The 15,322-nt window shown below is 35.7% G+C and overlaps 1 protein-coding gene across 3 annotated transcripts in view; it reads right to left on the reverse strand.

Moving 5' to 3' along the window:
• Positions 1-1,366: 1,366 nt before the first annotated feature.
• TLL1 (tolloid like 1) overlaps positions 1,367-15,322 on the reverse strand; it is a 132,786-nt gene continuing 118,830 nt past the window's right edge. The window contains exons 18-21 of one of the 3 annotated variants that reach the window (XM_040555945.1): positions 15,012-15,139; positions 9,988-10,201; positions 6,333-6,583; positions 1,367-4,357 (exon numbers count right to left, since the gene is read on the reverse strand). In XM_040555945.1, the coding sequence (XP_040411879.1) occupies positions 4,223-4,357; positions 6,333-6,583; positions 9,988-10,201; positions 15,012-15,139 (728 nt within the window). In that variant the 3' untranslated portion in view covers positions 1,367-4,222. Of the gene's footprint in view, positions 4,358-6,332; positions 6,584-9,987; positions 10,202-14,819; positions 14,900-15,011; positions 15,140-15,322 lie in introns of those variants that run through there. The other 2 variants (XM_040555946.1, XM_040555947.1) reach the window with 2 other exon arrangements.

The following is a 15,322-nucleotide window of genomic DNA, read 5'->3' on the forward strand; positions in this document are numbered from 1 at the left end:
ACTGTTTCCCCTTTCACTGTTCACCTAATATCGCAGTGCTCTAAATATTTTTTCAACTGCTACAGCTTGTTTCCTTTGTGAACTCAGAACAAATAACCAAAACATTTTCTAATAAGAAAAAAATTGCAAAATGCGTTTTCCTTCGTTTTTGTTTCTTGGGTTGTCAGCGGTTCCCTGGTCAAAAAATACACTGACCAATCCAATTGTTCATCTAACTCTTCCTTCAGGTAAGTGAAAGCAATACAGCATAAAGCATTTTTAATGACTATGAAGGATACATTGAAAAAAATATATATATTTGCAACAGTGTTGGTTCTGGAGATTATATATAATTTTTTTCTGCCATTTTTTCTTTTTGGTAATGTAACATATTTGTATCTGTGGTATTGTTGTTTTCCTTCTCTGAGCATTTTGTTTGTTCTTGCTCCTCTTTTTTTCCATTTTTATTTATTTTATTAATCAATTAATAATTGATTCATAAAAATAATAAATATCAAATAATAATTAAAACAAAATAACAAGGAGCAAGTCTTTAAATAAAGTTGTGCCAATCTGTATAGTCACATATGTTATTGTAATAAAACCCATTCTATCTTGATACTCATTTGAGCCCAATTTAAGACCTGAAATCAAAGGAAAATTCCCTTCCGGTCTGTTCTACTTTAAGATGGAAAATTTTCCTGGAATTACATATCCATACCAGGTTCTCAACCAACTCTGAGATCTGTAAATTTTACCAGAACAGAACCATTTCATTACAAGAGAAAGTTCCAGTGTGCCTGAGCAGTGACCATGCTCTACGATGGTGCACCACGCAACTGCATTTACCACGGCATACAACTTGTGAGGTCAACAACATTTTCCTGTATTATTAAAAAAAAAAAAAAAGAAAAAAGTGTGCCACTTACACTCCTGGCATCATAGCAAAATTGCAGGACTGATCCCCTGATCCCCCAAGTGAATAAAGCTTCCAGCCAATTAATCTAATTTTTCACAGTGGTTCAAAAGCAAGCTGATTTAAATGAAAAAGCAATGCTGCCTTACCACGTTAAAGATCTGACCTAGCTTTCACCAATGCTTAGTTAGTTTGCTGATTCACATGTTTCACAAGGTAAGAGTACTCAAATATGTTGCAGATTATAACAAATGGCCAGCAAAAAACAGAATATCTGCTGTGTATATACACTTTATTCACTGCAGCTGGACCCTCAGCTCTTATGGAAGATAGTCATTTTAATTGACTTTCATCAATGATTTGGTTTGTTTTCTTTTTCCTAAAGATGGAAGAATAGCCTTTCACAAAAATATCTTTCTTCTTATCTGAGCATGAAATTGACCACAAATTTAAATTTTTCAAGAGCCAGTCAGCCAAACAGGTCCATCTGACAGCATATTCCATCAACTTGACACTTTATTCTGATCTTAATAACATTAAAGAATAATACTCTGAACATATCAGGAGCTCTTTACAGAGCTGAGAAGAAATCTTTATGTCAAGTTACAGGAAAATTAATTCAGATCCAGCAGTTTGCCCATAGTCAAGAAAGGTTGTGGCAAACAGGAATTAAAATAAGTACCATCCTCACCCTACTGGGAGCATTGCCGTTAAACACGCTGTACGTATAGGTCCTGAAGGCAGATCTCCAGGCTGCTGTATTTTGTATCTGGTTTTGTGGACTAGTCAACAGGCAAGATCTTTAAATACTATGTTGAAAAAAAAATTCTCATTTGCAAAGATTTTGGGGGAAACTTGCATAGTTTTTCACAATGTAATCACTGTACATAGTTTTTTCATTATTTTCTCATTGTTAGGCTAATTATAGGTCATACTTTATTAAACATGGAGTTCACTGAATATGTGATTTTCATTACAATGGGAGAAACCTCCTAGAACTCAGAAATACCTCCGTTTTTAATAGCTCCTGAAAGCACCATGAGGCCAATGAGAAGATATGATCCAGACTGTCCATCCATCATCAAGATCATTAAGAACAGCACCTTCACCTTCACTGTTCTTAAGCAATATGGGATCTACAAACAGATAAGCAATTAGAGAAACATATTGTAACTTTGTAATCAAAGTTTATGGCAACTCTTTTCTGACTTCTACAGTAAGTTTCCTGAATTTTTGTAGTAAAACAACTTGGATAAAATGTAATCCTTGTGCAAACACCCTGAAAAAAATGAACCAAAAAAAAAAAAAAAGATAGTGGAGCAGCATTATAAAAATACAGAAATTGTTCAGTTTTTGGACTTCATACACATAAGTTGTTTGGAAATGAAAATGGTAATATATAAACAGTAATACAGGTGTAAAAGCAGTGAAAGACAACTATGCAGACATTTGGGTTTTATTTTTATAAAAAAAGATCAGATTTATTAGTGCCAATGTATGTTCATAGTAAGGTAACAGAAACTAAGCTAATCTGAGTAGCAACTTACATCAAAGGATATCAAAATAATATTTATTGTAGAGTGAAACATAATACTTTTAACTTGATTCTTGCCAACTAGAAATCCTCGTTATCTGTCTATGAAGCCTTTAAAGAAAAGTTGCTACAGTCGAACAGGGTCCTGGTAGAACTTGGCACATAAAGAAACAACTCAATGTTCATCCGCACAATACCTCTCACTCCCCTGGAGCACTCATTCATACAATACTTACATAATGCATATACATTATGACTAAAGCCATGTATGGCCTAAAGCACATAGAGTATCTCAGTTCTAAACGTAACATGTCTACATCAAAAGCAAGTCACTGTATTTACAGGCAGATGATCTCATTCTGCAGATGGTATTTTCTTTTGAAGATCCTTCTGTTAGCATATGCTAAAACGTCTGAGTCGTCGAATTATTTATCAAATTAGAGGTGTATCTACAGGAAGATCTGTCTGATCATGTGCGAGGATTCTAAGGCAATAGTAGTAGTTGTTCCACAGGACTAGTGCTGCCATTGCAACCTGCCCTCCCCCAGAGCAGTAAAGCCTTCCTTCTTCAGATGCAGTCACGCAGAGGGAGACATTCATGATCTGCAAGCTGTTGGCTCAAAAGTCTAAAACTTCTTGGTTTTTATTTTTTTTTTAAATGTTCATGGAATAGCACCATAGGAATTCACTCTCGATAATAAACAAATCCTGTGTCCATTGTTTTGTTTTGCTTTTTTCACCATCACAGATACTCTTCTTCCCCAAAAAAAGAATCTTTAGGAAACCTCCCACTTGGATGCTACTGCAGCTTCATTTCTGATTAGCTAAACCAGGCTGTTAGCTCATTTATAAAGAGGTCCGACGAAATAAAGCTTAGTAGTGGTTCCAAATGTACTGCTGAAAACAAATTCAATAGGAGGAGTTTCAGACGATACTATTTCTGCCTCTCATGGATACATATTTTGATTCATGACAGGTTTTCATCTCAGTCTATATTCTACGTTCAGTGCAAAATAAGAGCACATCATCAGAGATAGCTTACTTAACCAGTAAACCTAACATTTTCAGATTCTTACATTGTTCAAATTCAGTCAACTAGTGATTGGTCAAGCAACTGATGACCAATGTAACAGTTCAGACTTCAGTCGTTAGTAAAACAAAATACTCTGAAGATCAGTTACGTTTCAGAAGTATGACTTTCCAGTTTCAAAACTGATAACCTGATATGGTAGATGAATTGGTAAAAAACACAGAACAATGCAGGAAGACCTTCCCATTTCATATCTTCTTTCAAGTCGTTGTACACACTGTATGCAAGATACAAAGTTAAAGCAACTAGATATAAGAAGAGTATTTTGAGTGTGTGACCTGAAAGAGCTTTATTTTTTCTCCTGGACAACAAACAATTGTCAGAAGGAAGAACAGGTCACTTCCCCTAAACACAACTGATTGAATCTGCACGCATCTATGACAAATGTCAAACTATGAACAAAAGCTTTCATATTCTCCTGGAAGCATGCAAAGTCCTTTCACCAGCTTCACAGAGAAGTGTCGAGTATGGAGCCTGCATATCATCATCTTGTCTATTCCACTGGGACAGGGTTTTTTTGTTGTTGTTGTTTTGTTTTTTTAATTTTATTTTAGTCTCTGGTCTTATAAGTCATCATTTCAACTGAACTCATATAAAACATTTTGTGCTAATAACTTCAGTTTAAAAAAAAGACACCTTCCTTCTTTTCCACTGTGCATTCCTTTTTTTTCCGCATTCTCCTTTTCTTACATAGAGGTTCATGTTATTTTTTGGTGCGCACACTATCTGGATATTTTATACTTCTATATCGTATATGAAATCCTTTCTTGTTGATTGTATCATCAGTGTGAAAGTGGAGTAAAAGAGCTTCCCCTGCTGAATAGATTTCTTCTGGTGGCTAAAATAAATGAACAAACAATAAATAAATAATGTGCCTAGTCTGTGTATTTATCCCCTTCATTCAGATTTTTTCTTATGGATACTTCTCTTTTCCTGTTTTGCCATGTTGTGTAGTTGTGTAATTGCACATGATGCCATCTTATATCAACTAACAAAATACTTCTACTCATTCAGTTCTAAATCACAGGGAATTTTTAAGGCAGACTGAGGAAATGCTAACCTAAGTTCCTAAAAGCTGAAGGTCAGCTTACATCAAGATGTTTGAATTTTTACTTGCTGACAGAAATTTTGAAATTAACTATTACATGTTTTTGGGTTTTGTATTAATATCCAAGCACTCTTTCAATCTTGAGCTCTGAGACTGAACAGCATTCTTTCATACAATCTAAATAAATGCTAATCTAAATATTCTCCAAATCTGATTTACCTTGTCCAATTTGTATTGAATATCTCTGCAACCTTTTCTTAAGAGACAAGGAAAACAAAGCTCTTTTTTTTTGTCCTTCCCACATGTCTTCTACAGTTCTGTTGCAGTCATGTAAGTGAGAGGGCAGGACCATTCATAATATTCTATATTTAGACAAACAATTGACTCCAACATTGACCTATTTTCAAACATATTCTTCACAGCCCTCATGGTGGCCTGCTTTATTACTGAAGCACATTGATCAGAAGTACTAACTGAAATACCAAGTCCTTTTTCTAAAGTTGAGAAAGTAGTAATGTGTATTAATAGTGCTCCCACCCCCCAACTTCAGTTTGGATTAATTGCTTTTAATAGCTTTTCTATTTAATTCCATATTTCCTACATACTTGGGTTTGGAACGATCTATTAAGCCATTCATCCATATCATAGCAGAAAAACAAAAACAGTGAAAGTGATTTTTTTCATCTGAGGCTGGGCTATTCTCCAACTTGCTGCTATTCTACTTGCAATACAGGCCAACTTGAAAAGTATTGTTATGTGTAAAGTAGTAGATGGTGGTCTCAGTTGTAGCAATTCCTTTAGCATATATTGTCTGCAGTTCAGTGGTAGCACCTTTCCTTCACCTAAAGTGTCATAAAAAATGCCTTAAAAATGTTTAAAAACTAGCAACTAGTCTGAATGACTGAGATGCACTCATCTCAAATGCACTGATCAGGCACTGTAGTTAAATCCAAAGAAGTGGCATGTGGCTGATTAAGAGCTCCTACCATCTCATGTAGAGCCTTTCGCAAACCTTTTCTGTAGGCAAAGTCTATGTATGAAAGTGTGCTTGCATTTGCACACACATAAGGAATTGATAAGGACTTGTGGGATCATGGCACCAGCTTTCACAAGGCAGGTAGCCAACAGAACAATGAAACTCTGAAAGGAGAAATAATATGCATCCTTTTCAGGATGTCACCTAGACAATGTCCTCCATGTCTCACAATTAAACCATGTCAGAGATGCATTTGGAATGACAGAGCTTTCTTAAGGCCCATATTAATAACATAGTTAAGAGCATTTTTTTCCTAAAATCAGATTTAAGCAATAGACGACTGCATTATAAATATTTCCCAGGTGCCCCTTTCCCATAAAATGTGGCTTCTTCATTCATATTGACAGAATTTGAATGTGATAATTTTCAACAACAATGCATTTCCCTCTATAGGAAAAAACTGCTAACTTTTTGGGGGGCACTGAAAAGCACTCCACTGCCAGCTACCTAAAACTTAACATAGCATTACAATACTTTGATCAATAACTATCAACTATTGTTGAAAGTATTTCAAGGGAAACTTTTCAAATGCCATAGGTGCATTTTAGTACAAGCCTGTAAAATTCTTTTTAAAAAATGGGGTAGAAAATCTGGTATCTTTATCATAAGGTGTAGTAAGCTAACCTCATCTCTTCTGTCTTTCCTCTGCCCCTTCTTTCTTTCTATTTTTAATTGCAATGAGAAGGAAAAAAAAAAAGAAAAAACACACTTTAGTACCTGGTTACTTACCCCAGATCCACAAAATCGACCAAGTCTCATTGCTGACTTATCATGACCATCGAATAGCTCCACGTAATCATAACCACAGTCTGCCTCTTCTTCAACCTCAAAAGTCTGAAACATTAACTCAACTCGATAGCCACGCTCTGCCACCAGGAGCCAGTCGCAGTCCGCCTGAACTGGATAGTTGTTATCGCCAAACTGAGCATGAGAGTACAGATCTTTGGCCTTGGTTTCAGCTTTCAGTCGACCACCACACTCTGAAAAGTTGGGGTGGAAAAGAGAACTTAGAAGCTTATTCAGTGCAAATTAAAATTTTCTTTCCATAGCTGCCCTACCTTATTCAGAGCACATTTTTACTCTACAAACAGATCAATCAAACAACGTGTAGAGTGGAATACTACCCAGTATGAAGACAGATCCACCATTCCATGTTTCCTCTAAATATATATTTATATATATATATATATTAATAAATAAATTTTAAGACTTGAGCATATTTCATAATTTTCAAGTAAAAGAAAAAAGGGAATGCCAAAGGTGTAAGGAAAGTGGTTCAAGAGGTGGAACCTCCTTCGCAGAATCACAGAATCGTCTAGGTTGGAAGAGACCTCCAAGATCATCTAGTCCAACCTCTGTCCTAACACTAACAAGACCTCCACTAAACCATATCACTAAGGACTACATCTAAACATCTTTTAAAGACCTCCAGGGATGGCGACTCAACCACTTCCCTGGGCAGTCCATTCCAATGCCTAACAACCTTTCAGTAAAGAAGTTCTTCCTAATATCCAACCTAAACCTCCCCTGGCGCAACAAGGTAGTCCAGGTAGTCATTTGAGAGCAAGGCAAGTGCTCTAAGTGGTGTCAGCTTTTTGACATGGGTTAATGACATCATTAACAAGTGGGGGGGGTGAGAAGGGTATCAGCTCTAGCACATGCAGTGAGCGATCAACAGGAGCACATGTAAGAGTCCCGTGTTACATAAGAGTGTCAAATTTAATCTTTATGCTGTGCCTGGAGAACCAGTTCAATACTAAACACTACAGCTAACCTTGCCAGCTTGTTTTGTAGTTCATGGACATGGACAGGCCTTTCTCTGCAAAAGGTCCTGGCTGGGAGAAAGCTGTCACTGCCAGAGAAAGTCTCTTGTGGCAAGTTCTAAACAGAAGAACCTTGCCCTATGCCAAAAACAGATTATCAATCTCTGCTTCTACACAGGCGTAAAAGGTGTATATTGCTTTAGAGCTTGTTTATAACTATTTAAAGAGTTTATAAATTAAATAATAAAGAACTTCACTGTGTCTATCAAGCTGTTGGACAAATGAGATCCTTCAAGCGTTTATTTCTCATTGCTATTCTAATTAACTGATTCTTTTTTTCCTTTTAAAGGAAAAAAATGATTTTTTTTTTTTAAATTTCATTTACTTTATGACTGTTTTATTATTATTTTTCTACTAAAGAAAAAAATATATATAGTGAACTGTGACATGTCCTTAAAGGAAATGCATAGCCATACTAGCAGCTGCAGAAAACGGCAATTCACTTTCACAGAATCACAGAATGGTTTCAGTTGGAAGGGACCTTAAAGGCCATCCAGTTCCAACCCCCCTGCCATTGGCAGGGATGCCACCCACTAGACCAGGTTGCCCAAAGCCCCATCCAACCCAGCCTTAAACAATTCCAGGGGTGTGGCATCCACAGCTTCTCTGGGAAACTTGTGCCAGGGCTTCACCACCCCCTCAGAGTAAAGAATTTCTTCCTTATAAAGAATTTCTTCCTGATTTCTTTGCTCTAGCTGGGGAAGTTCGGGAAGTCTTTCTATCCAATCTGTTTTTTGAATGTTTATCATTTGCTATAGTCTTATCATGTTTCTATTATTATTTGCAAGAAAAAAAAAAATGCAATGCACCGTTTAAACTCTTGTTGGGTATCTATTCATTGGGCATGAGTCTAAAGCACGGAGGTAAAATTCCTATGGAACAACTGTTTTGGTCTCAAGGCTACAAATTCTGAGTTGTCTCTCATTCAATGGTACTTCAAAGCACATGCAGGTGATGTGCTGTTCAACTTAATGAGCATTTCATGCAAAAACAGTCTAGTGAAATAAATATTCTAGCTTAAGGAGGCAAACTTAATAATTTTTACAACTTTCTTAAAAACTGGGCAGATTTTATTCTCCAGGCTTTCTCAGAAAAGCACTATCATGCTTGCTCAAAAAGTTTTTGCAGATAAGGCATATAAAATTCAGCACATTTCAATGGTAGTTTCATAACACCTGTTTCTAACAAGACTTTTGACCTTTTATTATTTACCTTATGGTAATTTAACATGAGTAATTATTACTATTTATATCTAATTTTCTGCCTAAGGTAAGTGTTTACTGAGGTGGGGAAGGCAAATAATGACATGTTTGTAAAACAGAATCTTAAACAAGAAAAGCATAAATTGACTGATAGGTGGTTAAGCTTTTCACTTTCCAGGCCCAGATCATGAGGAGAAAAACAGTTCATATACTGTTGCCTACTGCTTTTCCAGGAAAATTAAAAGGGAAATTAAAAAAGGGAAATTAAATTAACACAGTTTTAGAATTGTTCTCAACAAAGCAGAAAAAAAATAAGAAATGTTAAAACTGATGTATGATTAGCTGAGCATTACACATCGACTTGATGAATAATATCAAATGGTATGAACGGTGTCTAGTCACCTTGATTCTCATCTTCCATTAATGACTGCTACCTGTCAGAAAACCTTATGTACTAGAACAGGTACTTATAAATATTTTCTGCATTAATATTCATTTCCAAATACTGGATGAAAGAAAATGAACTGTTGAAAGTAAAGACAGCTATTGAGGAAGAAAAAGTGAAGAAAAACGAAAGAACACACAAAAAAACCTCGTCTTACAGCAAGCAATGGAAGTTCAGAGATTCAGCACTAGGGGCCACTGTAAGCCAAACAACGTCTGGGAAATAAAGCACACACTGAAAACGTCCCTGTCTATTAATGCAATTGCAAAACACTATACTCAATTTCAGTGATTTCTGCAAAACGACAAAACTAAATGGAAAATTTCTAAGAGATTATATTCTTACTGTCTTAAGAAAGTTTTCAGTATTGTTTTTCTTACTGTTCCTTGGTTTGTCTTTCCTTTTAGCCCTACAGGAAAGTAATAGCTGTTTACACAAAACCCAAACTTTTGTTTAAGTTAGAAAAGGAAAGTAATAGAGGCTCATCTCATGTCCCAGTGAAGTATTGCCATTTAAAATACAATGAAAAGCTATTAAAACTTTTACAAACTAATGAAACCTAGGAAATATTTCTTAGACTGTCTATGCCAACATCATCTTTTTATCAGATTTTGTTTCAAAATCTTTTAATCATTTTCCTATAAAATTATTAAGAAAAAAAAAAAGACAAAGCAAGAAGGAGAAAGAGAAAAAGAGAAATTCAGAGGCAAAGAGAGATAAAGAAATGACTACAATATTAGAGAATGTTTTTTGCATTCTCTGACTTTTCCAAGTGTTCTTAAGGTTTCATTAGATTTAGTTGTAACATTGTGTTATCTATTAAATCATCCTGTCAGTAAAAAGTAAATGCATGAATATCTTCTACTAAAGAATGAAGGGGAAATTATTAGTAAACCACATCCTGATTTTCTGACCTGTAGAGTGCGTTGCTTGAAAGCCCTTTCTTTGAACTGATGCATCAGAAATAAAGCGAATAAACATTTTGTTTCCAGTAGCAATAAGAGGATCTGGTATCTTATTGCCACATAAGCGTCCCAGAATTGGTGATTTTTCACTTTCACCATCAAAAACTTCCAAGTGGTCATAGGCACATTCTTGATGTTGTTCTATCTCAAATTCATTGAAGGTCTGGGAAAGAAAAAAAATGAGGCAATGTAGTAGTACTGTATCTATAACGTACATCTGTACTGTTAGCATGTTTCAGAATACAACGTAGATGTAAAGATGACGGATTTAGCATTACTGCTCCTACAACTCTATAGGTTTGAATCACATACCACTTTTGAGATAGTGGAATAATGATTAAAACTGCCAATTTCCCTTCACATAAAAGGGAATCTTTAGAGTCAATGAGTATCTGTAACAGAATATTAAATCTAGAATACCGTGGCCTTCTTTTGAATACATGCCCTTTATTGTATTATTCCAAATTTCACAGAACATTTGAAACAAAGCAAAAAGCAGGAAATCTATTAGTTCCTCAGATAGCTGAGGCCTTGAAACATCTGTGAATCATAATGCTTTTTTTTTTTTTTTTAACCTCCCTCCACAGCTAAAGCCTTTGAGAATGACCTTTCCACATGACTTGTTATATGTGATAATTATATTTTCTAATCTATTATTCAGAGATACTATTTTTATTGTTACAACACTAATAATATTTCATGCTGCATCCTTCATGCTAACATCATATTTTTGCTAGTGAAATTACTATGAAAAATAGCAAAATGATTTTGACTATGTTTATTAAAAATAAAAAACACTTTAGCAGACTCTTTCACCCTCCTCACCTCTCCCTAGAAGATTCAAATTGCTGTAATGGTCTGAACACAACCATCACAAACTACTTCATCTCAAATCTGTGATGTTTCTTCTACACTTCAAAGCATTTATTTCAGTTTCTGAGCACCTGGGGATTCTTACAGTCTCTATCAGTGCTTACGGAAGCTTGTAAGGACAAATTCAGTTCTATTAAAAATACATATTAAGTGTCCTTTGGAGCAGAGCCTGAGCAACCTACTTTTAAAAACTTTTGGCATTTAGATTCCTCAAACTCAGAGTCTCCAACCAAAGACATTTCCCAAAAGCACATGTCACACCCTACAGAAATTGCTAAAGCAGATAATGACTAATACTTGCTTTTCAAATATGGAAGAGCATCTTCCAAGACTGGACTGTTATCAACAAATTTATTTCAAGACAACAACTAAGAGATTTCAGATGTGGCTTTTTGACCAGGGCCGTATCTGAACCTGAGCCCTAAAGATCAAAAAGTTGGTACTTTCCTCTCCTGTGAACACTGAAAATGCATTATACATATGCATTATACATACACATCTTTGTGAATTTTCACAAATAACATACAATTCAAGGCGGAATTCAAAATATTATAAAAACACCGAGTAAAAATGCTCTCATAAGTAGTTATATAGCTATTTATAAAAAGAAGAATAAACACAAAACACTAAAGGATTAAGAAGCAATATTTAAAAGAATAAAACTAAACTGTCAGTTACTGAACAAATATTATGCATATATTGAATGCATATGATTATTCATTCTATGTGGTACAACAAAGGAAATCTGACCTACAGTGTCCCTTGTGGAATTCAGCAAATGTAAAATGTGATGGTAATTTATATTCACAGCCAAACTAAAGGAAATATCAACAGCTAAAATATAAAGCCTTTTGCCCAGAGAACCAAAATATTCAGAATACAATTTTCATTTTGTGAAAAGTTGGGAGTGAGAGTTGAAAGATACAGTGGCATAAGTTCACTTCACAGGAAACTTGGTGTTTTCTATTAAGGGAAAAAACTGCAGGGGCAGTAAAACCAGCTGTACAGCAGTTCCTCCTGTTACTCTCAAATTGTTGTCAGCCATCCTACTTTTATGATGCCAAATATATATTGTCATTTATACCTAAATAAAATCCCATGGATTAAAAAAAAAAAAAAAAAAAAAGAGAAAGAAAGAAAGAAAAGAAAGCTGAGAGTGTAAGTCAAATACAGAATTGAGTTAGCCAATTTGGAGTCAACAGCAGTGATAGATGTCATCCAATTTTCCTTTAAAAGGAAAATTACAAATTTTGTCCATTTCTCATTAGCACAAAAGATTGCTCTCTAGGAAGTGCCTCTCACCATGAACTGTAAGGCACAACTATTCTTTTTAATATTTGAATCATCACTGAGATTCTTAAACCTGTAGGTAGACAGTACATTATATTGAGTCCTACAAAGAACAGAAAAAAATCCTAAATCCACTGACAGCCTAGCAATTGAGGCTAGAAATTATAAATAGAATCAAAGAAATGTTATTTTAAAAGAAAAGCGAATCTTAATATCAGGTCTTTAAAAAGATCAAAGTAACTAATATTTTCAAACATTCAGAGAATCTCCTTTTTTTTCTTATTCTTTGTAAAGTGGTCAGCTCCTAGCAACAGGCTGTGAACAGGCTTGGTAAGGGAAGAACTAACACAACTTGAAGTTGAACATAACTGAAGAGTTGGTGATAACTTTCTCTCTACTATTTAGTGTCAACAGTGTTCAAAAATAACTTAATGAAGTTGGTAGTAATAATTAAATCACACTTGGCCTTTCCTGGGACAAATACTTTTGAATACCTACCCCTCCATCACTACAGTTACCACTCTGATTGTCTTGTTAGGGGGAATGGTATTCAGAAGTGTTACGTACAGCTTCTGAACAGTCAGCCTATCTATAGCACTTTACTGACTAGATATGTTGGTGGCACTTATGGATAGCTGCCTGAATGGGATACTTAAGTCTGTCTCTTATAAACATCCGGCTGATTAACTTAAGAAAATCTCTCTCTAGTACATACACTTTCAAGGCTGTCTTTATCTTCACATTTCATGTAAAAATTCTGAAGTGCATATTCATTTTTTTCATAGGCTTCTTAATTACACCAAATGCTTAACTTTAACCCTCTCAGGAAGAGACTTCGATGATTATCAGAGTGAGAGCAATCACAAGAAAAGATTAGTTTCTGTACACACACATCCCTCAGAAAATGAAGCACAGCCTAACAATTCATGTAGTTTGTTAGTATAAAGAAATCAATTCTCTTCTTGTTTAATTTGGCTAAGTAAACCATGAGGAGTAAACTTAAATAGAGTGTGGAAGTCCAAGAAAAAATATTTATCTATAGTGGAAGTATTGCTTGGTATTAATAATATGGCATTTTGCTGCACTAGACAGATTTTAAAGATATTAATACATACAGCATTTAGTAGACTGAACCCACTGGTTTCACAGAAAAGTATATTTCAGGCTCTAAATCATTGAGATATTCTTTAAAAAAATTATCTAGGAAAAGTTTGTCTATTTTTTCCAATTTCATTGGCAAAATACAATTTAAAAAAAAAAAACTTTTAGAATAGATCCATGTGATATTTCAATAAAGAAATATAAATGCTGGAATTCTGCCTGCTGAGATTAAAAGCACCGAAAAAGCTTTTATAGTAACACGCCTATGCAGATGTCTGGCTGGCTTTGTTATATGCAGCCAGGGTGAAATACCGTTAATTGGCAGTACGGAAGGCCTTCTCAATCAAAAACGTGTTTTTCACCCCTAAATGGGCAGATCACACATACCACTCATTCCCTCACCCCCTCTCTGTATGGATACATTGACCATTTTACTTCTGGAGAACTGGAATCAACAAATGATCTCACATCAGCACCAGTAACGGAGGTTATGGCTCTGTCTAAGGTCAGGAGTTGAGACGGCAATATCCCTTTCATTCCCATATCAAACTAGGTTATTGCTTCTACCTTTCTGAAGTAGAGACATATCTCTTAAGTTTATTTGCTCCAAAACATTTGTTAAATTATCTTTTGTTATGAAGAGAGTTGACTCCAATTTTCCTTTTTGTGGCATTTTTGTGTGTATTGCAATTCTTATTTTCATTTGCAAATCTAGCATGTTCACATTGCTAAGTTCTTCAGGACAAAGACTCTGCATGCCTGTGCAAATATCAGTGTTTTTTTGTTTTTGTTTTGTTTTGTTTTCCTCTACAGGTATTATAGTAGCACATTTGTTTATTGTTTTAACACCTGTAAGGAAGGTTCTGTGCATGGATTCTAAACATCATTTCTTTAGAAAGCTAGCCCCCTTTTTTCAGATCAGTGAAGGATATAGAACGATGGGAGGAATTCCTTCACCACTGAACCAAGGAGCCATCTGACATAGGTATTGCAGAGACAGTCATGCGGCTCTCCCCCAAGTACCAAGAAACACTGCTGAGCTCACAGCAGAGAAGCCTCCTGGACAGGTCCACGTCTTTGGCTTTGTAAAGATGCTACATAACTTCAGCAGGTCTGCAGAGCTCCTTGAGCTCTGCTAGCCTGTCTTCAGCCATCAGAACTGTCTTCAGCCGGCTAGACACAAAGATCACATAACTCTACTTAAGTTGCTCTTCTACCTATGTTAAAATTTGAAGCCACCTTTCAATAAAAGTTCAGATTCTTGGGTTTTGGGTCTTCTTTTCCTCTTCAAAAAGTGAAGAATAGAAATGCAAAAGGTGTGTGGAGGGGACTGTTCATAACTTCTAATATTGCTTATTGTATACATTGGAGTTTGTGTAAATGTCTTCTACCATATTCTTCAAAACTTTGTGCAAATTTTATGAATTGCAACATTGATATACTGAAGTCTCACAGGAGAAAAGGATTCCTCCTGCCCTTTGCTTTGCTGAGTGCAATCATCACAAAGTTTAACTCACAGCTCTGTGATACTGAGCAGCCCCAGTTTGCCAGGAATGGACAGGAGTCAGCAGGTTTTTTTAAAACAGCTTACCTTTGGCTGCAAATTGGATAGTAAAGATGAGTAACAGTTTCAAATCACTGAGTGCAGTCATTTAAGAAGCAGGTTTGGTGGAAGAAATGAGCAAAAGGAAGGGTAGGTAGAAACTCACCAATTTGACCCTCTGCCCAGGGGTGGCACTGATTTCCCAGGTGCACTCCTTTCTGCTGGGATATTTGTCGGGCCAGTTGGGACTCGTGATGATGCCATTGGGACTGTGGATCTTCTGTTCACACTCAGCTATGCCAACAGTAATAGCATCAGTTAGTCTGGGGGTCTATATTCAGAGGCAGACAGAGAAGTACTCTTGCTTGCCAGGGGACCCACTGAATGGAAAGGATTAGTAGGAAGGCAGCTAAGCACCTTCTTGGTGTGCAGGATTATTTTTCTCCCCTTTGATGAGCACTTTATGGCAATTAACCC

This window comes from Cygnus olor, chromosome 4 (genome assembly GCF_009769625.2).
Source record: "Cygnus olor isolate bCygOlo1 chromosome 4, bCygOlo1.pri.v2, whole genome shotgun sequence".
NCBI classification, from domain to species: Eukaryota; Metazoa; Chordata; class Aves; order Anseriformes; family Anatidae; genus Cygnus; species Cygnus olor.